This window comes from Ylistrum balloti, unplaced genomic scaffold (genome assembly GCF_031769215.1).
Source record: "Ylistrum balloti isolate Yb309-2 unplaced genomic scaffold, AGI_CSIRO_Ybal_v1 Utg370450, whole genome shotgun sequence".
Lineage (NCBI taxonomy): Eukaryota > Metazoa > Mollusca > Bivalvia > Pectinida > Pectinidae > Ylistrum > Ylistrum balloti.
Window position 1 is genome coordinate 2,842,147 of NW_026782299.1, and position 26,427 is coordinate 2,868,573.

The window sequence follows — 26,427 nt, forward strand, 5'->3', positions numbered from 1 at the left end:
AGTCTGTCAGCAAACAGCCAAGTTTCCCTTTGACGTCTAACAAGACATTCTATATTGCAAATATGAACAGTGAAATGTCTGGCAACATGTATTTTCTGTGACCTTGCATGATCATCGCAATGACCTGGTTCCTCTGAATTTCCTTCAGCCGTGCCTTTGTTTAATGATATCATTAGTTAATCAAAATATCGGAAAATGATGTGTCTCTATGAAGACAATGCTACAACACTACTGTGCACGAGATTTCCCCGCTTCCCGCAAGACTTTGCCATGCACCACAATGATGCAACATTCGATACTGGACCACGTGCACTGTAACCTAGCGAGTTGCCTGACCGATTTTCATTGTTTTTGAACAACGCGTTCGCAAGATAATACATCATATCATCCTGCGTTTCTTTATCCCTTGAGAATATATAAGGGCATTAACACTTGGGAAGATATCAAAATAAGTTATGAATATGTCGTTATATTGTCGGTTTAGCCGAGAAAAGATTCATGCTATTAGGTTTATCGTGTAAATTCCTGCTTGCGTCATCTATATGGAAATCTCTTACGCAAACTTGTATAGGGATAGTTAACCAGTACTTTACCATTATATATCTATACATAAATTGATTAATTATACTAACAGTATTTATGTTATAAAATCGACGAGTGCTACTTAAAATAACCAGAGAATCATCATGCAATGAACGTAAGTCTACTATAAACTATACCTTCTCAAATTATGGGACCATTCTTTAAAAAAATGCTGGCACCCGGAACTCTCAAACTGATGGCAGGAATGTAGCAGCATGACGCATAACCAGTGTTCCGGAATATTAATTATTTTGCGTAACCCTTTTTTGTTTATCATTTTGAGCTAGAATTCCAGTTATAATTACAAATTGGTATTCCCAGACGATGTGACTTCCTTTAAGATAAATTTATGCGGAAAATCATGTATTTCCTGAGCTCGATTTTTGTTTTGTTTTTGTTTCCATTGAATCACTATTTCCTGTGCACTGTCACGGGTAAATATTAAATATGATTTATCAACTAAAATATCAACAGAAGTCGGTTGATTCATGGATGAGTGAATTTGTGGATTAAGTGTATCCACGACATCAACAAAGTAAATTCCCCACAACAATCAATCTTTATACACTATACAACACTTTATACTCAAGATTACAAACACTGTAAAATGACATACATATGTACATTGGTTTTTATTTATTTCAAACATGACTGACACTAAACAATGATGTACAAAAACGTTGTCTTGGAAACAGACTTTCCGATACAATAGAATACGGCCCGAACACATTGCATGCTATTCCTCCCAGGTACTGATGCTTTCAAACCGTACTTTTCGTTCATCCTTACCGTTAATATGAATGACCATCTATCAACAGCGGCATATATTGAATACGTTGAAAATCTTTAAATGCTATTGAAAAGAATGCTTTTCAATTGTCTTCTTGGTATTATGCAACAAAACATTTATTTGAATAGTTTGTTTGTCAATATATCTGAATATTAAAGTTGACATTGGTAACTGATCACGTGGTACCTAATATCAAGACTCACAATGTGATAAATGCATTAATACAACCGCGGACACAAATATCTAATTTGACAATATCAAATTGTAACTAGAATCCCGGATGTTGATATTGCGAGCTGCAATGTAACATGTTGCTTCAAACGCGGATGTTGGGGTTAAATGGGACAGTGAAAGTGTGTTAGTTCAACAGCAGATGTGGTTTAGACTGAGTAAGCGAGTTACCTGAAACACAATTTTTTCTTTTCACTGAAGTCGTAAATGTTAACATTTACACGGAAATATCGCACGTAACTATTACGCATATTATGTATACTGAAATTGTAACCACCTTACATTAGGTAATAAGATTATTGTCAACATCAGTTATTACAACCGGATGTGAAAAGGTAATACGTTAAGTATTAAATGAATTATGGAAGTAATCCTGAGAGGTTACACACGTTGTTAACATGAGCTGATTGTCTATACGTTAAATAGTCAATTTCTCGGTGGATTCGCGGCTGTTATTGACGGATTCTGTGGATCTGGAGAGGGCTTTGTGCGGCAACATGAGATATGTGTTTTCTTGGTGAATGTTTCTGTTCAAACCCATAGATGTCCGCTCATAGCACATTCCATCGCTGTACACTTCCGTTTGTTGTTTCATGGTGTGTATCCCTACAAGGAGAGAACATGAATAATGTTGGTACGACTTCAAAGAAGTTATTGTAATATCTAAGATCTAACTGTCCATTCCGGTTAACAAGCAGATGAATGCATACAATAAAAGAGGCAACACTATATTGAATGCTTGCTTTTATGTGACCTCCATTACTAATAAAGTGTATTGACATCAAAGTGGATAGTATGCAAGAAAATTAATAAGTCAATTTGGATGCACTCAAATAATATTGAGATATCATGAAATAAGAATTGTTATGCTTCCACACTTAATTTGTCAGTATTTGGTTCTCATATTGAACAACAGTTCGCCATGAAAAGGGTACACATTTCTACGGGTCACTGATTGGTGAAGATAACCCATTAAATGCAATTATACCGAAGAAGTCATCGATATGTCAGATATTCTTCTTTCATTGATTGTGCAACATATTTAATTTAATTGAATGTATATTTCTAAATTTAAACGGTTTTGAATTAGACACGTGAATTATAAAAGTACAAGATGTATAGAATTTATCAAAACAAAGATAATACAACTCACACTCACATGAATAGCGCATTTTTTAACTTTAAAATCAGAGCCAAATAATTAATCATACAGTCGCTGTGTCCTTCTTGGGCCCGGCAATGACGTTAATGGTCTAAATTTAGAAACATAGGAGTGATAGGAAGAAATGCAACAAACTAGATAACAAGATATAACTATCTTGCAATAATTTGTATACCGAAATTATAAATCAGAAAGATTTTTTTTCTTCAAATTTTCTGATGGCATAGCTTAACATTTCAAACTAATGATAAAAATACACGAAGGGTACGACCTGTAATAAAATCAGAATGTCCACTGAATTTTGATTTCAAATATCAGTAAATCGACAATACAACTGAAACGTTATGTTTTAAGAGCAAAATCAACAATGCTAAGATGTTATCATCTTTCACAAACTTCACAGACGATTATGCATTAAGTGTATTAACATATATGGCCATACGTTATAACACATGTAGTTGTCACAAATGAGAGTAAATCGTTGAGGACAAGATCTTAAAACAAAAACAAAAAATTCACAACTTACCGCAACAGAGCACTTTCTGAAAAGCTCGCCGGAACTTGACGGACATGGCGTTGTAAAGGATGGGATTAATTGCACTGTTGATGTAGATCATAACACGGCAGAACAGCAGAAACCACGTATCAAGGTATTTGTGTTTAGAGAAAGAGTTGTAGACTACCATAGCTCGGTATGGTAGCCACAGTGTAGCGAAGACTCCTACAATCACGATCAGCATCCGAACTACCTAGGAAAGAGAATAAATACACAAGTCATAAAACTGTCCGAATAATTTAGAGGAGTGTACAAAAGTTGAAAGACAAAACAAATAAGAGACAATTTACTTTCCATTCAAATTTAGAATTGGATACAGCACAGCCATATAACGAAAAATCTGCATCATAGAGACGTGTAATCAATATAAGACACGGCAATGATGCTATGGGACTAGAGTGAGGAAATACAGGATGCGAGCAAGGAAAACCAATATTGGATGAAATAGAATAGAGAAGGGAAATGCACTTGTCATATTATTCATGATGGTTTATTTAATTTGCATATTTTGAATTTCGAAATAAAATCATACAGAAATGTATATCATGAGCAGTGTAAGTAAAACAGCATAATTTCAAACATCATTTTCTACATCACAGCGAGACATTTTATTAAATATAACACACCATCCGCATCTGATATTAGTGACCTTTATCGACTTTTTATGATATAGCGGCGCAATTTACGCTCATTTGATATTCCTACGTATTCTGATATATTTGCGTATTTGGAAAACAAAAATAAAACTGTAGATGACGAATAAACACGGTACTGAACATTAATCAAAATTTGATTTCTTGATTATTTCAAATCCAAATTTTCAATACCAAAATACATACACATAAACACACTTATTGGTACAAATAAGTGCTTATAGCCGAAATGAACGTAAAAAAATATCAGACTGAGTGAAATATGATTTTACCTTATTTAAACTTCTGTATGTGTCAGACAGAAGTCTGTAAAAAGTTAAAAAAAATCTTTCCTCTTTCAAACTGTCATTTCTAAAACATTATTTTACACGTGTCATTAATCTGACCGAAAAACAAGTTCGCAGTCATGAAAAACCTACAATAAAGTTGTTTTCGGGGAGCATTCGTCAGTTCCATTGATATGGTTGTTTAATGGTTCTGATATATCTCGGCCAAAGCTCAAAGCCTTCCTCACACGGACGAACGTTCAGCTAAGGAACAACAGCGAGGCAGAGCCAAGGGAGTCATTAGGAAGAAGGAATGTATTTCGAAAAGTTTGGTTTGTTTAATATTACTTTATATTTTATAAACATTAAGGGTGAAAGAAAAAGAAAAAAAATCAAAGTTGTCGCCAATCACGGTCAACAGGTATGACGCCAAATCTGCAGAACAGTATGTGGTATGAGATGTTATAATTCATTAGAGTGAAAACTGTGGTTGGCCTGTCGGTATTCTCTGTGATAGTTTTACGATCTGAAGTCAAGTGAAAAAAAAATGCGATTTTATAGTCATATTTCCTTTGTTGTAGTGAATTGGCCCTTGGTTTTCGCAAAAACCACAAAATCACTATTGTATGTTGCACTAATATTATTTTTGCCCTATCTCATCCTACGATCATAGTCAACTATAAATGATTGACTGAACTACGTCTTTATAATTAGCATTGTTGAACTATTAATATTTTCCTTTCGTTTGTTAAGACAATACATATTTTGAATAAACATGACATTTGACACGAAATATTGACCGCTACACTGCTCTCTGTAGTTTTGTAATAGGCCTATATTGCAGGTTTATAATCCAAGATTAGTCATTAAGAGACCAATGATGTTGTAGAAGTTCTTGACATGAGGGAGGCTCTAAATGTTTTATAAGGTCGGTGCACTGTAAACTGTATACAAGTAATTAATAACTCCTACGTGTCGTTCTTTATCTTATAGAAACCATATATCTTTTCTACGGAACATTTGAGGACCTATCTTCACGGGTTTTATGTCCGTCCTCGTCAGTGTTGGCCATACAAAGACTGTGCTTATAGATGACGTGGGCAGGCGAAGGCCAATCGTGACACCTAATGGCGTATAAAGCAAACATAGCAATATGGCATGTCGCATTACAATACCGTAGAAATTACCAGGAGGTGCTTATAAAGATGGTGCCAAGATCAGAAAACTCGTTTAAGATCCTACTTATATCTATACTCTAAACCAACGTTTCAATTACAGAGGCCTGGTGTTAATTAAAAGTCGAACTCATCGATGTTTTACGAGACACACTGATATAAACTTCATTCAGCATGGGAATATATAGGTAGATCTGATGTTTTTGATGAAAAAGAGTAGAGAAATATAGGCAAGGATGGATAGTTTTGGAATAAATAGAAAACAACAACTTAATCCCACGACGATTAAGCCTTCGAAGTGTAGAAGTGTTGAAAATTAAGATATAATGATGTAAACACTCTAGTTCATGAAAAAAGGGCAAATGTTGTTCCATTATGTGTAACGAAGGTCTGTTGGAAGAAACTGCCAACAAAGATGTTGTCAACCAGAAATTATATCATTTTATATAGTTATCTTCTTTATTGTGTATTTGTACCGTCGTTTTTCTGGCATAACATGATAAAGAAGGGGTTCTGTCACGTTTGAATATGGTATGGTAGAGTATAGAGTGGAAATAAAAGAAAACGTTTTAAAGAATTCGCTTTGGAGAAAAGTCAGAAAAGACCACAAGCCAATTAAACATTACGATTCGAATATTGTCATTTGAGATGAGCATTTTACAACTGCATGCAGTTAGACTCTTGTTCTGATTCTGTTTATGGCAAAACAAATTCTTTACATATAATGAGTTTATGAAATTCAAAAACCATTTGAGGCCATAGGATGTTCGATCCATCTGCTTAAACGGTTGGAAAGAATATAAACAACACGGCCTTGCGTTAGAACACAAGTTATATGGGGACTGCTAATGCATAAAATGTCTTTTAAATATTCAATGATGAATGAATCGCATTTTTCTAATACCATCTGCTTTCAGAAGCCTGATGTCAAAAGGATTATCGTTTCTGTTTTATTCAATTTTGGTAACTTATATACATAAACTCTACGTTTGTTTCTATTGAAGAGCCAAACAATGATTTATATCGTAACAAGATGTATCAATGAAACAAGCATATTCTATTTGGTCAACTGACTTTCATTGTGGAAATGTTTTTCTATAATGCAGTGTTATAGATTATGTCTTATATCGTCGCTTGCCGTAAATTAGCAATCGTTTGTACCGTCTGATAATCATTCCGTCTGTTTATTCCCTTCATCACTGCGGAAGACAAGGTACATCCGTGCCGATACTCGAGTGATCCTTTAGAGACAAATTAATCATCGTCTTCTCGTGGTGATGATGTTTCGGTTTAAGGAAACATAATGAATGAGTATGAAGTTGGGTTTCCGGTAGCCTCCGTACCAGAAATAGAATGGTGTTACTTCAAATACGATAAATCTGTTCCATGAGTAATGTTTCTTTATTCTTTGGATTAGAACAAAATGTTATCTCCTAGTTTAATTATATTTTACGACGTTAATCTATGTCGAATTACGATAAACATGCGATGACCTCAAAAAAAGGACTTAAAGTAGGATGAAGGCGTGTTAAAAATGGTAATTAAGAACGAATCAATGATTCTACTAAATCCCACACTTACGTCCCTCTAGTAATTTTGAATATTGTACGAACGAAATTACATCATCTTGCATTTTCATCCCTCACGCACACGAATCCACATCAACCATTACATTTTTCTAGTGTATTATCAAACTGCAATCATTTATACCAACTAAGAACAGTTTCCAGGTACTGATGGGTGATATCCAGGGGTGATGCTAATTCTCAAGTTGAATTAGAGTGAAAGACATTCGATATATTTTAAAACTTCAAAACCCTTTGACCCATGATAACAATGTGAAGTCAATTTCAAGGAAAACACGTTTTTAAATTGCCTGGCTATTTGTAATATAAATGCAAAGAACAATTGCAAGCACTATAATTGTCGCATCAGAATCTGACGAAAACTTCCATTTTTGTTTTATCGGCAAGAATACTGACAAGAACAGTTTGTTATCTTAAATAATCTTGTCCATGTTCATTAATGTTAATTACATCAGTGTGAACAAGACTTAATCTTATATCTTTAGATATCCACTCCCAACGTAATAGTAACGTAAATCATATGAAATTTGCACTTATAGAAAGAATAATTAAGATTATATGAGGAAGAAATGCTATTACCGAACTCGTCTACTTAACTTAACTTGGAAGACATTGTCAATCAACGTTGGAAGATAGGGTCACGTCTTGTGTCACTACGGCCCAGACGAACACGATCGAAGAGAATTGTATCCTCAAGTATTTTTTTTATTGTTGAAGATTTTATGCTTTGGACGGGTCGTTTGTATAGGCTGTTACTGCTCCCACGCATAACAGGAACAGGATATTGTATTGTCTGGTGCCTGTATCTGCGATGGCAGTATAGAATGTTTGGAGGAGTGTTGTTTATTGATGACAAAAATGTAATGCTTTGCCATCATTGTGATAACCTGGACATGGTAGCACGGTCGCCCGTCCGCCCGATCAGAGTGCATTCAGAGCTGAACGAAGAGCATGAACTTCTAATTCTATAGACTGTTTGTCTCCGAAGTGGCAATATCATATAAATCTCCCTTGTCTGGACTTACGGTTTACATTTTTGCCAAAGAAGAGGCACCGCGAAGCGAGGTTCACGGAAAAATTAATTGTTTTTGAAAGGGTTGGATGTACAAAAGTTTCAAACATAGTCGCCTTATGAAATGAAGCAATAGGATAATAGTAAGCTCCATTCCTGCGCTCTTCATGCGATCCTGCGAGAGTTTGGTGATTGTGACTGTTAATGGTTCAGAGTAATTTTGTTTTTCAATATGTTTTTGCTCAGTGTAAGGAATAATACATGTGTGTCATGGATGTGCTAAAAAACGCTAACCATTCCGGAACAATGGATCTTATTCTCCTTATACCTTCTTTAAGGAGTATCGTATCAATTTTTCTTTTGTTCTAATACCTGGTGAACGATTTGGCTTGCTCGACATGTAAAATTGGAAGGGATGTGTTCAAGGTCATTCACTCTAAAGACATTGGGATTGTTTAAGATTATGACACGAAAAATTACGAGCATTATGTTATTTCACCCTGTATGTCATTGTTGTGTATTTGTAATGTTTTCTTATTTACCACCATCTTGAGTGGCGAGATGACAAAGTGTTAGCGCATTCGTCTTTCAAATGGATGACAAGTTTTTGATTTCCAAATTGGGACGTGAAAAGTTTAATGAAAAGCTGACATCAAATTTGTATTTTCTGTTATGTTGACAAAAAGCGTAGGCTCGATTTTGTAACTTCCAGCGTGGTAACCAGGTAATACGAGTAATATATAATATATCCCGATCATGATGATATAGTGATTTCCAGAATTCTTGCACTTTTTAAGGTTTCTGATTTTTCAATATATGTTTGGGTACAATCGACTAAGTAGTACCCGAATGTAACCATGTTCGTCACGAAGTCAAATAATTTACCAGAAAAATCTAACATGTAATACGATAGCATTGATTAGGAAAATCATATTTCTTTCTTTTAATAAATTATGGAAAATGTAGAGAAGATAAACCCATTTTGTCTAGCTGTTTTCATTAGTCGTGGTAATGTGTTTAGGAACAGACGCACTTTTGCCAAATGCACTTTGTCAGCGTTAGGCAGCTAAGAGCGGTGATTCAGACCACTGTAATGCCGTATTATATACCATCTTTTAAGTCCAGGAATATGTATTCTGTAATTAGAGGGGGCTATAGCGTGATGTGCTCAACTCAAATTGATATCTTGTCAATTAAGTTAGTTCAGGACATCGTGATAGAATTCCCGTTCGCTTCCACAACGCACGATCGAACGATGATTCAACAAAAGACAAACAAGTGATAAGCACCTTTTCATTAATTAGAGTGAGATATAGTAGAGCCAAACAATGAATTAAACTGCATCCTGTCGTTGTGTCCTCCTTCTATGACTCATCAGTGATGCTAAGAGGCTAAAGTTTGAAGCCTAGGAGGCGACTAAGTAAATTAGAAAGTAATCAAAAGAAAAGACAAATTCTAGACGGGGAGGCGCAGCAGTCCCATGATTTTCGTAATGATCATACATCAAATAATCTTAGAATAGCGTTAAGTACATAGGTATTCGTTGCACCATGCCACTAATTGAGAGGAATTAAATCGTGGAAAGCAGAAATAACATACAAAATAGAATAAAAAAATTAAAAAAGCAACTTGTAGCATAAATCAAACTGAATATGAATTTATCTTGATAACAAACAGATCATTAGGGTAAGTGTTTCTTAGCAAACATCCAAACAGAATACATTCCGAAAAAAGATATCAAACAAAACGAGAGCTTGATGGCTTCATCGTATCAACACAAAGAATTATATCAGTGAATACAACTTAAGAGCTAAATTCAGCACAGTCAAATAATTAAGCAAACTGCATCATCAAATTGATTCTGCTACACTTGAAATGTTTTCGCAACCGGCAAATGATTTCAATAAATATATTGTTAACTGCCAAATTGCACGCCGAGATGATTGTATTGCATATTGTATATATCCCTCTGGCAGTTTGTCGAGAGAAGCTAGTGTTATTGTCATTAATGATACAGAAACGACGCGCTTTGCAAACAGACTTTAGCGTAGATTTCGTTTTGTTTGTGAATATACAAATGTACTTCTAAAAATAATCAGGATTTTGAAAACTACATTTATTAAATTATAGGGTTATTGTATCTCCCCATTTAGATTTGCACATTTTTTCGATCACTTTTGATTTTTCTCAGTTGCGTCATAGGCTTCCAAATTTAGGTCTTAATATCACCGACGAGTCCTAGAAGGATGAAACAGCTGTATAATTATGATAATGTCTAATGTACCTCTACTGTATCTAATTCTAAATCTATATAATTTACTTGTTTGTCTTTTGCACAATCTTGGATCGTTTCTCTGTTTGTCATAAAAGGCCTTGTCAATTTTGTTTGTCATTTACTAACTAAACATCTTACAGCGATTCATTGCCCAAACACTAATCAATAAATAACATCAAGACAAATCGTGTAATGCTAATAAATAATCTCAGATAGTTTAGATCGGTAGTTTTTAAAGGATTTTAAAGATGTCATGATGACGAAACATGATTTAAGATCCTTTCGTGCATTGTTTATTTAAATGGTGGTTGCGTGTGCTTGGTATATCTTTGATCATATATCGTTGGCTCCTGCTAGCTTCTCTTCACTAATTACTATCAGTGAATCATTATTTTGTCAATACAATGATATATTACTGTTTATTGATTTGTCTCAATTTTGTATTCAGACACAACGATAGCAATAATTTAAAATCTTTTGTAAATCATTTGTAAAATGGTGAATTGTGTTTAGAGAACAAGAAAATATGCGTGCAACACCATAATTCAAAATCAAAATCTCTGCGCCAAGGACAGAATATAGACAACAGAGAGACTATTGCAAGGAGAATAGACCATGTGCTCCAATAGAGTAAGTCTCCAATGCTTCATCGAAAACACTCGCCGTGGAAAACCTAGTTATTTCAAACAACTGAAGCCGCATTCTAAAAAATTATCAGGTTTTGAATTGGTTTCTATACTACTCCATTACGTTACTTGCCCTTAAACTTAAAACAATGTCTCAATTACATGAATTACAATGTAATTTATCGCAAAACAATAGAATAACAACATGAGTGACTAAATGGCGGTATGATTTAGGGGCAGCAAAGATGTTTCAATGAGTAACAACTGATCAGCGGGAAATTTATTAGTACCAAGATTTCAATAATGTCAAAACTATGTGCCCTTATCTTAAAGGGACATTCCTTCGTTCGAATGGCAAACATATGCTACATTATTTGTTTTTCAAATTCATACATTAAAGAGGTCACAATGCCTATCAGTGAAGATATAAACATTGGGATATTCTAAAAATACAAGTATCATATATATTAACTGTTTATATACGTGAGCAAATCTTTATTATTCGGGCAAAATTAAGAAATTTGGGTTATTTTGAGACTTGACTGCTGTATTTATGTAAAATTATTGACTTTAAATATTCTAGAAAAAAAGATGCGTTTTGCATTTATTTATATTTCCATGTACTTAAATAGTTTCAACGAAAGAATTTACCCCTATTTTTTAAAGGGTTTTAGCCGGAATCGTATTCTGTTTCACTAAACTGTCACTGAGAGCAAACCGTATGATAGCATTGTTTGTACAAATGTATAATAGATACTGTACGTACAGCAGATAAAAGAGCAACATTTAACGCATATAAATATGTTGTACGTGTTACAGATATCTTAAGTACCATGTGGAAAAGTACTTAAGGTAGGGATAACGACTTTCTCGAATGGACACTTGATTTATTAATAAAGAAACCAACAGACGACGACCTTCGCTCAAATTTACCTCCATATCAAAAAAGACAAAAAAGGAATATTTTTCAATGTGATATTGTATTGAGTGGCCTTTAACACATCTACCTAGCTTATGCGTTATCGTTGCAGTTAAAGGGATATCATAGTATTGTTTTACGGTCCTTCATATTTTAAACCAGAGCCTGCTTAATGCTAAAATACAGTATCGAGTTGAAAAGTTATTGAGAACGGTTCAAATAAGCAATTCCGATTTGAAGCATACACCGCTGTTTAGAAATCTGATATTACGCATTATAAAGAAAACATAACTAAAAACGCATTTATTTAGGAAACAACAAACAGATTTTTACGGTCGGTGGATTAACAAAGAACATTCCACACTGTCGAATGATTGTTAATTCAAACTCGAATTCAAAGAAACTACGGTAAAATATGAACAGAAGAAAGATTTCCATAGGGATCCATGCAATATACAAGGTAATAAAACAGTATGTCCCTAACGTTCACTATCTTCAGCTTCCTGAAGCTGGAAAGGTTATATCGTATGTGCTATCATCCATGGGTCTGAGATATTAAACTGTTTAAAATTTTCAACATGGTAATGAAAATTCACGGATAACATCCAATATTAAAAAAATATATATATGTATAGAGGCATTTGTTATTTTTAACAATTGCGATTCTCTCAAGACTATTTCCTCAATCATGTTTTCTAAAGTTAGATTATCTTATTTTAATGTTTGTATTTTCACATTCAGAGACGTTCTAGCCAATCCAGGCGAAGCATAGCTGATGTAATTATTACAGCGATGCTCGGAAAACACGTCCGCTCTAATGCATTTATTGGGGCATGCCCAGTAGTGCGTTATAAAATACAACTAGTAACACAAGTGGCTGTGATTATGGTGTTGGAATCTAATCTAACCACGCATCAAATGCAGAAGGCTTTGTGTAGTTCCCCAAAGGTAATATTGATGACGTAAACTAGTTGAAAAGGTGATGTCAGCAATGTTTGGGAATAGTGTCTTTCTTTAATGGAAGTCTATTTCATTGCACTGTCTATATAATTGAAACCTATTATCTTCGTAAATACAAAAGAGAAATAATTTTAGATAAAGAGGACAGTTACCCTTGTTCAAGAAAATAAGACCTTTTCCCGTCAAATCTATGGTTAACATGTCATCGATGCATGCTCTGTAATCAGTTCCTGAAAGAAAACTAAAAATTCGCCAAGGTACAATTGATGAAGATAGCAAATTCAAGATGGATACTGCTTTCTACTTGCGAGAAAATGAACGTAAATGCATCGGCAAAGATCTAATTATCTAATTATCTTCTTCCTCCAGATGGATTGGTTTCATTGCGCTTGATATCAGATAACTATTACTATTAGTGGCTACCTGAGGAAGTCAATGGACGCTGATCAATTAATAAGTAATATAAATAATTAGATATTTTCACTACATCCGAGCAATATAAGAAAACATGATATTTGCATTGCCTATGGAATATGATATATCGGGATGTCTAGAATTTTGATGTCTTATCCGATTTCAAATAATACACATGGACTTAAACACGCGATTCTATTGATAACTGGGTATAACGTAGCATTTCAATGCTATTGTATTCTGCTCCCATTGTGAAAACAAAGCGAACGTTATCAGATTCTCAATAGACACTGATTTCTCACGTGAGTTAACAAGAGTTCAGAGACAAAACAATATAGCAAGGTGCATTGGAAGCATACATTCATGTAAAAGTGTAATATGATGCTCCTTTATGAAGGCTCACGTGAGGTAAAACTTAATTGCTGACCCTAGCATGCATGTTTTAGACGGCGCGGGATTTGCAGGTAGGAGATAAAATAATACAAAGTTAACGAAACGGTTTGCATTCATTGCTGAGTCAACGATGTCATTTCAAATATTTCTGTTCAATATGATGTTGTAAAGAGACAACTGAGAATAGATCACCTTAACGTAACACACACTAGTACATCTCGTTAAATGATTAGTGAAGCAAATACTTTTGAAATATTTAAGTTTTGGGTATAATATAACACACCCACAAACAAGAACGATACTTTCAAGATCACTTCATGCACATGTCTCAAGTGTATTTTCTCCTTCCTTGTTTGTTGCTTTGCCAGTCATCCTAAAATTTTGCTATCTAATGGACAAGATAAATGAACGTTCACTAATGTAACATCGAATTTGATGTTGTCCGTCTGCTTCTTTCTGGTAAAGTTGTGTGGTGTCATTATGAATGATTCTTAATAACAAATAATTTCGATTTTTATCTTCTCAAACAGCCTGTTAGATCAATGAACAAACTGAGCAAAATTGCTTTGGTCAAATTATGAGCATCAATATTTGTATGAGAACTGAAATACTATGAGAATCGTTGGGAGAGACACTCGAGTGCAGTCACCAGTACAGTTATATAACATGCATAGCTATTTCATTCCTGAGATTGTAATTGAACCGTGTGGCCAAGAGCTAAATATCAAATACAAAGATGTAATTTTCTAGGATAGTCATTATTTGGTCGCACTGACAGTGATAAATGGATTCCTGGAAATTTCGATAAGACTAGAATGTGTTATGGACATCGTAAATCTATCTGCTAAGTCTGCCACAGGACAGAGTTGACCGATAATTTCAACAGTGTAACAACCGTAATCTTAGGGTGTATTATTTCGACGTAGAGGTTTGAGGTGAAAGACCATTTCTCTAATTATCAATCAATGCGTATTTTAGGACATCTTTCATACGAAAAAACGCTTTCAATATTTTCATCATGTTGCCTTTTCAACACATGTCAACACATGATACCTCTAGCACCACTGACACATATGAGAACAACCAAACATCTTCTGTAATGCAGTAAAATTCATATTTTTTCATTCATCTGTACAAGCCTTCTGATACAACTTAAATCTGACTGTGTCTACGATAAAAATACCCATTAGCATTATCAAAATATATAAATTTTTAATTATTTTGTACACCTGGTATTACTCTCCTCGTACTTTTTCAGCAGCTCCCTTCTAAATTTTCCTTTTGTACATATTATGTCCGAACATTTATGCCCTAATAATAGTTATTGCGTTTGAGTTTGGATTATGATTATGTTGACATATTGGTATTTTCTTGTTCTTTTTAATTACAGACTTTCTTGAAGACATTATTGCTGAACGGGCAATGATTTTCCATCTCGAACCTTTAACTGTGTACATTATTTGTACACAGTCGATATTTATGTAAATTTCTCGATATATACCGAATATTTTTAATGTTGTGTTAAACTCGTCAAAAATATCACTTAAGAAGGTAAGGGGTACGAGTCGTACCTGGAGTCTCATTCCATTATTCGTAAGAGGAAACTAAATGTAGATCTGACCTTATCTTTCGAAACAATTTTCACAAACGTCTCCCTTAAGAGATTGCTTTAATACTTGGCCTTTAGTTGAGTGTGAGGAAAACTTTGTGTTGTATATCCTGGTAGAAAGATTCCAGTCTTTAAATATAGTAATTACTACTCCCTGATTAATGTTCAGCAATAAAGTTGTACTACAACTGGATTTCTTCTTTAGCGTTATGATAAAAAGGAATATATCGCAGGCACTCAGAACACCCAATACATGAATATGATATCAGTTGGACATGATTCAATGTAAAACCAACCTTAACATTGAGTTAATTAAGAGTGATTTGGAGTGCAAGAGGAAATTGTTAAACATCATACATGCATTTGACTGTAAATAGGACGATGGCGCACTGAGTTGAAAGGCAATGTCATGATGAGTGCTACATGTCTATTCACTTATTACACAAAAGAAGACACGGTGAACAGGGGCATCATGTTAATAGTAATTACAAATCATCCGAAAAACTATAAAAACTCATTTTCATTAATTTTTTGAGGTACAATTTTGAATATTCATTTATCAATGTTCATAGACATCTATTGTTTTCTTCCCTCTTCAATGCCTATATGAAGAGGCATTTGTAGCACCATTGAAGGCAAGAAAACAAAACAATCTCATCATTTGAACTGAGAGACGTTGGTGGACCGTTATAGTGGGAGTTAATTAGAAATGTTATGAAATTTGTATCTACTCTAAGAAAAGTCATAATATGTCCAGAAAACAGAAGTATTCATAGATAGCAATTACTGTTTGAATATTCGTCTGGTTCAGCATTCGAATATTGATTTTTTATGTATTTTTTATAAGGTATGCAACATTCAGGAATCAAACATTACACCGTATTGAACTCGTAACGTTTAACCAATACGAAACAGAACGGTACCTAAAGTGGCTTAGTGTAATAAACGTTACTGACAAGTCAGTTGTAAGAAATATATTAGTTTCTGTACCTATTTTTTTCTGTTTATGAACTTTACAAAAATGCGGAATCTTATTTGAATAGTAAGGATTGAAGGCACGGGTATATTCCTTTCGATTATCAAAACTCGGGGAAAAAATGTTAAAAGTATAAACAATTTTTTCAATATGATAATCGTCATTGTATTTCCTTACATCTATTGTTTCACTATTCAGGTAAAAACGGAAATGACGTTAAATTAACATCCGGTATGATACATGCCTGTGCTACATGTATAAGGCCCAGAACAACGTGAATTAGAACTAAATGCGAATGAAAACTAATATTGAAATAAGTGATCATGCGACACTTATTTTGATTGATTTCGATTTTCATTAGCTCCACAAAGTACTCCTCGCCTACGTATCAATGGCAATGTTTGCAGGGACTAATCGAATAAGCGATCGGATATGTCTTGTGGTATACTATCAATACTGAACTCACAAAGGAATTACAAGCGCAAACCTTAAATGTCGGACGGTTTTTATCGTTCTTGTTTTAAGCGCATGGGGTGCGAAATTTACCTGAACTTCAATCCCTTCATCTATAGGCTTATTAGTGTCATGATGAAATGTACAGGTGTACAACTTTGAACACTTATAATACCTAGATTATTTAGGTGACAAAAGTATATTTAGGATGAAAATCGGACACTTCGTCGACAGAGAATACATTAATTTTAGCGATCTTCCAAAAGTTGATATTTAACAATAGAAACAAAAGACCGGATATCACTTTCCTATTCGAATACCGAATTTTTACATGAGGTAAATGCAATCATATATTACTTCTTGGATTATTACCTCCACATAATTATATACAGCTCAAATTGGCGCACATGAAACATTGATATAACAAAACAAAAGGAAAAGTGAGAAGTGTTAATGCTATTTATAGAAACCAGTGGTAATCATCAGAATAATTTAATAAATGTTGCGATGTAAAGACTGATTAAGAATTTAACGTTATTGAACATCAATTAAAAATTGAATTAAGATATCAGTGTACTTTCACAAAATGCTAATTTGATTGGTTACAAATTATATTTCCAGCTTCAGTCGTAAAGCATCGCTTAAGTCATATTGCTACCTTGGAATAATGTTCCTTTTATAGAACGTAGCATTTCCTTAACTTAATTAGTAATGCGAGACACATTTACTGTTGAAAAACAACAGTTTTGTTTGTTTTGGTTTTGTTTGCTTGTTTGGGTTTTTTTTTGATAAACTGATGTTGACCTAATGAAAACCCCTGAGTAGGGAAAATTTCTGTTTTTTGACACATTACAATCGAAAATGATGTGATTTTGGTTCATGTTTAAACTATTCGTATGAATTCAATTTGGAGATAATGACAAATATTTTCATATCATGAAGTTGAAAGCCTCTTGCTATCTACAGTACAGTGTACCTTATTCTTAAATAGACATTCAACATTTGTAAAGAAAATAGCGAAACAATACCGACATTTAAAGAAAATTTCAATTCAAACTAAAAAAGGACAAAGTTTGTACAAAAGGAAAAATACACAGAAACCCTTTAAAGGGACTAAAATGTTAGATTTAGTTATATTTTACCACACGTTTGATGTCGGTCAATCATTGTTATACTACTGTTACACTCCATGTTGTGTCTACCATCCATCACTGTTTTGATCAGAGATAGACGTGACCTTTCGGAGCCTCGTTTTAACCCGCCGTTTTGATATAATTTCTTACCATGTATAATTATGTAATTCGCAAAAAACCTAATTTGCCATCCATATTTTAATTCTTACTTTGTAAAATGACCTCTTGTTTCACGCTATACTCGAAAACATGATATTACAGTTTAAAATCTGGATACCCTTTGTGACACTTGCTGCTAACTTGCCATATTTCAATTGTTCACTGCTTGCTCTCTACTGATTGGATTACATTTATCAGTAAGCAGTACACAGTAATCAGTGAACTCAGTAGACTGCATGTCGTATATGAGATCCCATACCTGTGATTATGACAATAGCACCATTTATTCACTCACCAAACATCACGAATGCTAGACAGTACTGAAACTCGACCTTCTTAAATAGCAAACATCGTGAATTCTGGACAATACTGAGACTCTACCATCCCTTTGAAGGTAGAGTGAGAAACAGCACATTGCTATTTCTATTAAATTGCTTTGACCTCTTGACCTCTTGCCCTCCTGTCATTTGCATTTACAAACATTGCCAATCAGCTAGATTGCCTTACTTTGGAAAAATTGTATTTGCTTCTTGTTCATACCACTCTCGTGAGCTCCAAGTGTTACTTCTGAAACAGGGTAATTAAAAACCCAGTGTTTTCCGAAAGTAATTAGTACAAGGAAATTAACATAAGCTGATGTTGACTTTGTTAATGGACAAACGTTTAATCTTAATTTGATATTTTTAGAAAGGAATGAACTAGAATAGGATGCCAATCTGTTAGTTCCTACATTAACCGGTAATATTCACAAATTAACTTGATGGTAATACGAATAATTCAATCGCAAAAAAGATAGAATGCATCGTTGAAAGACATCACATTACATGTGTTACCTCAGTAACATTCAGTGTAGAAATGAAAAGAAAATAATAAAAAAACCCTCCAAACAAAAACATAATACATCAATGCTACAAACGCTCCAAGCTTCTTATCATAGCCCTGCTTAGACGATACTCTCACAAAATTCGATTTGACTACATTCATGTTAAATTGGTGTATGTTTTGCGGAGCAGCAAATCTGATCATTTTCTGGCAAACATTTCTTCTATGTCACTATATTGTATTTATTTTCTGTGGGTTTGGTTGTTATCTGCAAATCCAACAATCTCATGAAACCTATAATCAGCTTCATTTTGGACTAGGAAGTCATTATGTTTTTATCATGATCAAATATTGTCGGATTAGCGATGAAGTATGCTGGGCGAGCGAACAACCCTAATTTGATATGATACCACCTTATCAGGCCGATGCACATTGCTCGCTTGTATGGCGTTCACTGAATACTAGATCGGGATTAAACCCGTATTATCTTCCCTAATGAGATAAAAGACCGAGGTAGTGTCCATTCTCATTTCCTTCAAGACAGAGACCTCGCTGTTAAAACACTTCCATATATATTATCAAAAGTTTCTATAAATAACATTCAAGTTCCACAAAAAATGGATACAGATGCACTACAAAATAGTTTCATCCCTCCAGGACATACAAGTTAATATCACCTTTCAATACCAATCAACCAAATGTAGAATTAAATACAGTATAGTGATAAGATCAAATTTACACCTGTATGACTTGTATAAGTGATGCTAGGGGACGAAATTATGAATCTGAGGAAGCGACTGAGAAAAATCAAGCTTTACCAAAAGAAATGTCAAAATCTGTATAGGCATGTGCATTCAATAAAGAGCTATGGCGTGTAACCGCATTATTTAAATCGAAATGTGGCTAACAATGAAATGGGAAAAGAGAAAGTTTTCTACTTCGGCAAATTTGGATAGATAGTACAATGAGTTATATCAAACTACTAATAATCAGAAAATGTGTTTCCGCAGATCGTCCATTTTCTTACATTAGCAAAATATGAACGATAATATGAACATTTCCCTGGCTTTCATTGCTGTTTTGACACATGTTTTAGGTTACAGAAACTTTGCTAGTGTGTTGAATCTGAAATCCAATCTTTAAAAAAGATGGTACAAGCATGCACTTAAAAATTGACAAAACTAAAATTATGTTCTTTTCATTTTAGAACATGATTTAATTTACATCGATTGATCAAGGTTTCCATGGCGGGTGTCATCGATGAGGAAGAAAAAGTTTTCTCTTCCAGAACAATGTCCTTTTCTCATTGTACTTTTTCAGGAGTCTCCGTGTAAATCTTTCTTTTATAGTTTGCCTTAGTTTTATTCAATTAGAGTTTTGACATGTTGATATTTTCTTGTTGTTTTTTTCGTTAATTCATAATTGAAAATATATTAAGGTATAGAACAAGTCGTTAATATGCTGTTGGCAACAGCCGTAATGTAATATCAGATTATATCAGAATAAAAGAATCACTGTTTCTACAGATTTACCAATGAACACTATGGTGAGCTTGCATTATGATTATGTTGCAATAAAATTTGATGGAATCATTATTGGAATGTAGGTATGTCGCCGGTCGTTTGATGTAAGGTGTCAAAGATAGCGAAATCCTTTAAGTTTACATAGTTTTATCATATCCACGCTTAAAATGAGGCTGACATATATGAAAAAGGCTGCGCTTTGTTTATGTTAAGTCTTTCTTTGAATCTACGACCAAAGAAGAAAGGAAGAACACTACATAAGAATACTTTGCAAACTCGAACTCATATTATATGTTTTTAAGGTCAGAGTTACAGTCATCATTGTAAAGAATATATATAGGATTTCTAATAGTTTCCTCAGTAATAACAAATATATTTCACTCGTGTGGCTAATATTTTGGAATCTTTCACGAGTGCGAAGCACAATATATTTGTTATTACTGAAGACACTATTAAATATTCTGTTTACATTTTCATCGCAAAAATAAACCAAAACAATGGCAAACTTACGATAACTATAAAATGGGTAAGTTGACCATACTTTTTACAGACATTACTCACTCATTATACAACGATGTTGTGCGCGGCAGAAAATAGTCCATTTTATTAAAAATCAGTAAAAATATACAGACTCAAAAATAAATCATATTGAATGTTTATTTGTGTTTGGACATGGATTCATGTAATTTATTGATGTCACTTATACACAATAAAATGGTTTAAATGTTAACTGAAAAAATAAAAAAAAACAATGTTTGATAAATTCTTCCGCGCATGAAAAAATAGTGCGCCATCCTAGTCGCTGTCACTATTAATGATACGGATTCTTTTAAAATGCTTTGGTCCACACTCAAGACTCTCAGAACGGGGATGGGTTTGACCACTGATAACATAGCTAGAGTTACTGGCTTGCATCGTCTGCTGACTGCCATGAAAATGGAAATTTACAGTGGAGTTGAAGGTTGTGTTCCCAGTGAACAAACCCCCGACAGATTTGTATCGGGCTCTCTTATAGGTTAATCCTCAAAGTGAAAATATCAAAAAAGTGATATTTTTCACTAGTGAAAAATATCACTTTTATCAGTTTGAGATATCTCTATAGTTCACTGCTAAAAATGTAATACATCGTCGTTATTACTGTACTTGTTATGCATGGGTACAGAAACCTGTGAGGTGAACGAGTATGAGTTGATAACCTCACATGCATCACACGCGATCTATGTATTCAAAAGCACACACTCACATATATACTTGAATGACGGCAACTGAGATAACAAACATAACGTATATAATTTCAATATCATTGTTACACAGTCGTTGTTAAAGCATCACTGATGTTATCTGGAGGTCTCACGTTCGATAGCAGCATCAGCACCATTATACTTACTGAAACACCTTTTTATAAAATCATCCTAGTAACGATAGTTGATTGATACAATTATTCAAATGTGCCGAAGCTATTACTGGCTAAAATCCATCTATTATCCCAGGTCCGATTCGGTTTATATTGTTTAAAGTCCTTTCAACGGCAAGGGTCACTTATAGTCGACATCCCGATGTATGTAATATGAATGAATACTTTCGTGCGTTTGTTTTTAGGGAGCTGTGATATGTTTGTAAAAGCTTCCCAGTGATAAAGTTTAAATGAAGCGGCCTTTATAGTTTTGCCTTACTGAAGTCAACTGTTCAAGGCCTCAAGAACCAGGACGACCAACCCTGTCACATTAAAATGACAACGAATGCAAACGAGTCGTTACTTCAAATGCTGAATGGTTTACAAGGCGTAGAAACTAAAATTTTAAAGACTCTGGGCTCTACCTTCTACAATATTTGTCACTGGAAGTTCATACCTGGTGGCAAGGATTTACCTTGATTAGGCAGTGTGCCAAGTATCAATGCATAATTTTTCAGTCATATCAGCAGGAATGGTGATACAAAATATACCCCCCAGTAATTTCAGTGCCTCTAACCCCGCGCAACAGGATGTGCTGTATACCGTCAGTAGTGTATTATTGATAACTTAATTAATATATATTTCATAACATTGCGCTAACACATAAAGAAGCACTACGCTGTACGTCTTTTTCCTGAAAAGGTAGGCATAATCTACATTTTGGTGTTGAAATTGCATTTGTGAAAATCACTTAAATATTAATATCGAGTTTCAACTATCTTTCTAATGATTGCTATGCTTATTTTCCTATCTTTGGATCATGCATAGATGTAAGTCAGCTAGTAAACCGTCAGTTATTACCAGCACTCTTGGAGTGAAGTACATATGCATGTCTCCAGGTCGACACCTTCATCTTTAATTTATCTATATCTTTAAGGGCGTCAACATGGATAGACTAAACATTTGAATACTTCACAGCCTGAATTAACATCATCAAAGAACTTTGCTAATTAATTGTTAATGCGTTTCCGATAAACGACACTATTACTGAGATGAAACCATTACAGTTTTCCAATAGATAATTTGAGTGCTAGTGGTAGTTGGTAGGTCGAGCATCAGGCATTTGTCACAACAAATGAAAATCCAAGGTGTTTAGTCTGAGTCCTCTCCGGGAAGGTTTGTATTTCTCTAGAAAATATCTGTTGCTAAAAATAGCCTATTATGCGATGGGTTTCTCGCATGTTGTTCATAAAGTGACCAACTGCATGGAGATTCCGCTCAAGAATTACTATATGTCAAGATATTGTTCAACTACAATATATGTTTCCATCAATATTGCCATGTAAGAACCTAAAAGAATACCACACGATATGGGTTCAATACACAACACTGCCAAAGAGGATATAAATACACTCTAGAATAGGACCCTGATAAATATTTTGGAAACGTATACCAGATCTACACAGAAATAGACCTCTGATTAATGCTTTGACTAAGACAATGTTTTTACACATATACCGTAAATACTGTAAATATAATAATGCCTTGCCTGACTTATATGAACTAATTGACACTTGCCTCCCCCAACGCCAAGGTAACACAAGACTGAATCAATAGTGCCTCAACGTCATAGAGAAAGCTAACGAACCCTCTTAGCGCCATAAGGCTCGCTTACCCTTACAAGGCCTCATTACTTGAATAATTCGTACATAAAAACCAAACACTGACATTGGTGTGTAATTATCGTCATACAGACAGCTAAACCTTAGATCCTTCGACAATGCTGGTTAATAAGCATGATGATTTCAATTTTCCTGTTATAAATTTTCCATTTTCGGAGAGCAACATTCCTGCATTCCTAACCTATATTATATACATTTCGCAGTTGATTCGTTACACGAAGGCTTTGTTCCTTATATCACGATTTTTTGCAAGGTGCAGTCTGACAGACAAATTCCCAACACGGCTTTCAAGAGATGCAGGTTGATGAAAAGCATGTGCAAATGTTAAGGTCGTCTTTGATCTCATACATAAACATTCTATTTCTTCTTGCAATATAAAGCTGAACGTATTCGAAAATCTTTGTATGCATTTTGGTCCCATTTGTATATCTTGTTCTACTTTGAGAATTTGAATTACTTATTTGAATCTACCAAGATTTATATGATGGATGTCTCTTTTTAGTTTTTCATGAGTCCCCGTGTAAACATTTATTTTGTTCTTATTTTACCCGTTGGCTTTTCGTGTTGTTTAAGCGATCGCTCAACGATAACACCATACAGACAAATGCACCCTGTCCGACAGCATAATAAATACAAGATAACTTTGCAGGTCACAGGTCATCTTACGACAACAACATGAAGACAAATGAACTCTAACCTCTGTAAGGCCTCGATCAACAACAAAACAATCTATCTGACACAAGACCTCACACAACGATAACGTCACACAGACAAATGAACCTTTCCGAAAAAAATGGCTGTACTCAGCAGTAATAAATAAAACGCAAACAGCAAGATAATTATTGTTTGTAATGTTACCTCCCCTTTGTTATTACCAACAATCATTTCATTACATGATTGTTTATGAATATCATTAAAAGGGATGTAATGTCTGTGAAGAGACAGTCACATATCTCATGTAGCCTCATACTATTTACAGACATGCATTTTACTGCGCATTATCTTCCTATACACATTGTAGAAAAGGATGGGCCAATTTCTGGATAAAACATGTGTTTGATTATTACATCAATTGCTATGGTAACGTTATCAAAAGTTTTTAAAAGTGTTTTTAAAAGTAATTCAAACCTCTATAGGACAAAATAATCAAATAAGAATTGATTTTTTTGTTAGGTTTACGTCTTAAACTTAGAAATAATTTTATACTAATGTGTGCATAGTTAGAACAGAATAAATTATTTACAGTCTCGATAGACACACAAACCACATGTATATTGATCTGGTTTTCGTAGAAAACCTTATGTACTTTGTGAGTAGAAGATACTGTATTTTCTCTATTTTCTTTTATATTTCACTCCATAAACCTTATTTGGTACCCCATTGGAAATTATTACATATTCCCTTGTGCGAAAATAAGAAAACTGAATTATTTTAATATACAGCAACCTATTTATTATTATTATCATTGCACTGAAAAGGTCAACACTTCAAACATTGTTTGCGATCGTATGATGACACATGGCCACAAAAAGTACATGCAAGTACTGGAAACTAATATATTTTCATTTTTGTAGGGAACATTTTCAGTATCCATGAATGCACATAATGCTAGAAAACATAATTCATTTAAGAGGTTTCTATTATTTCTTGACTGACGTAAACAGATCGTAGGTAACAATACGAAAGAATCATACGAAATAATACAAAGACGGAAGATGTTATTGTATCTTTAAGAGATGGAAAAAGACAACTTTGTATTCTACTGTCTATATAGAAGACAGGTTTCGGTATTTTTAACAGTGAACAAAACTACCTTTCTGATTGATCAGTAATATAGTAATATTTACACCTACAACATAAGCTGTTTGTGAAAGTCGTCACAAAAAGTCAATTTGCATTTAAATAACATTAAACATTTTGGCATTTCGTATTATGATAAATCTCTGGATTTATTCATTAATAAAAATTGAAAATATATTTGTTGATTTGAAAAATGATATTTTGGAATCATTTTCTAATCAAACTTCTGTAAAATTATCTACTTACTTGTTTCCTGGAACTGGTGTTTTTCTTAACACGGTATTGACCGTTTTCTTTATATTTTCCACCGGGCGTTTTAGAAATGTTGGTGCTGAACAGTATCCGTGCTATTAAACCATACAAACATGCTGCAATGATGAGGGGCAACACGTAAAATGCGATGAGATCCGTCATGTAATAAAACAAATACTGATTCCTTTTAAGGCGGTATGTACACTGTTCCTTCCCAGAGTTTGGGTCCTTTCTTGTCATTGTTAAACCAAGCCAAGGTGCAGTATACAGAAGAGTGAATATCCAAATAGCAGCAGTAATCTTCATTGCCCTTTTCACAGTGCACATTCTCTGCGCCTTCATGGGATGACATATTGCAATATACCTTTCTACGGTGAAAGCAGTCATGGACAGAGCTGAAGCATCAACTCCAAGATATTGTAAAAAGACAAGTATAGAACACATAGCATGGCCCCAGGGCCACTCATTTACTTGGTAAAATGGTTCTGGTACTGCTGGAAGTGTGGCTGAAAGAAGAACTATACAGTCGGCCACTGATAAACTAAGTAGATAACAGTTGGTAGGGGTGTGCATGCTCTTCGTCCGACATACTACAAGAACAACCAAAATATTTCCAAGAAATCCTACAATGAATATGACGATAGCTATAGTAACAGATACGGCTTTGAAAAGAAGAGTATAATTTGTGGTATTTGGTTGTTGGGATATACTACTCACGTTAGCTATCCCGAACAAGATCGATGTATTTTCCATAGTTATGAAGGTGTCAACACTTCCAGATTCCAGGGAGGCACATGTGGAATAATTATCATTAAGAACCGAGTCGTTTAATTCGGAATTTGGCATGCCAACTTAAATTCTTGTTTTGTCGAACTTTCTGTGAGTACCCTATTTTGTAATTAATTAGAGACGTCTTGATAAATGATGATTTAAAAACAGATGACGGTGAAACACATGTTTTCAAACCGAAAACTGGTTTATCTCACAGTTAAATAAATTACTATCAACCACCAGGATGTTCCGTC

General features: G+C 34.2%; 1 protein-coding gene across 1 annotated transcript; it reads right to left on the reverse strand.

Annotated features, from left to right (window-relative positions):
* Positions 1-2,021: 2,021 nt before the first annotated feature.
* LOC132554963 (thyrotropin-releasing hormone receptor-like) lies at positions 2,022-26,065 on the reverse strand. Its single transcript, XM_060219291.1, has 3 exons — positions 25,397-26,065; positions 3,292-3,514; positions 2,022-2,209 (listed from the first exon to the last, which is right to left on the reverse strand). The coding sequence occupies exons 1-3, from the start codon at positions 25,973-25,975 to the stop codon at positions 2,022-2,024; spliced, it is 990 nt and encodes a 329-aa protein (XP_060075274.1). The 5' UTR covers positions 25,976-26,065.
* Positions 26,066-26,427: the final 362 nt, after the last annotated feature.

Bases quoted from the DNA above. Each gene is read 5' to 3' on its own strand.
- LOC132554963 (XM_060219291.1), bottom strand. From the start codon at position 25,975: ATGCACACCCCTACCAACTGTTATCTACTTAGTTTATCAGTGGCCGAC. The intron at 3,515-25,396 runs GTAAGTAGATAA...TCTCTTTCCTAG, and splicing joins ACACCAGTTCCAGGAAACAA to GTAGTTCGGATGCTGATCGT. The intron at 2,210-3,291 runs GTAAGTTGTGAA...CTCTCCTTGTAG, and splicing joins TCAGAAAGTGCTCTGTTGCG to GGATACACACCATGAAACAA.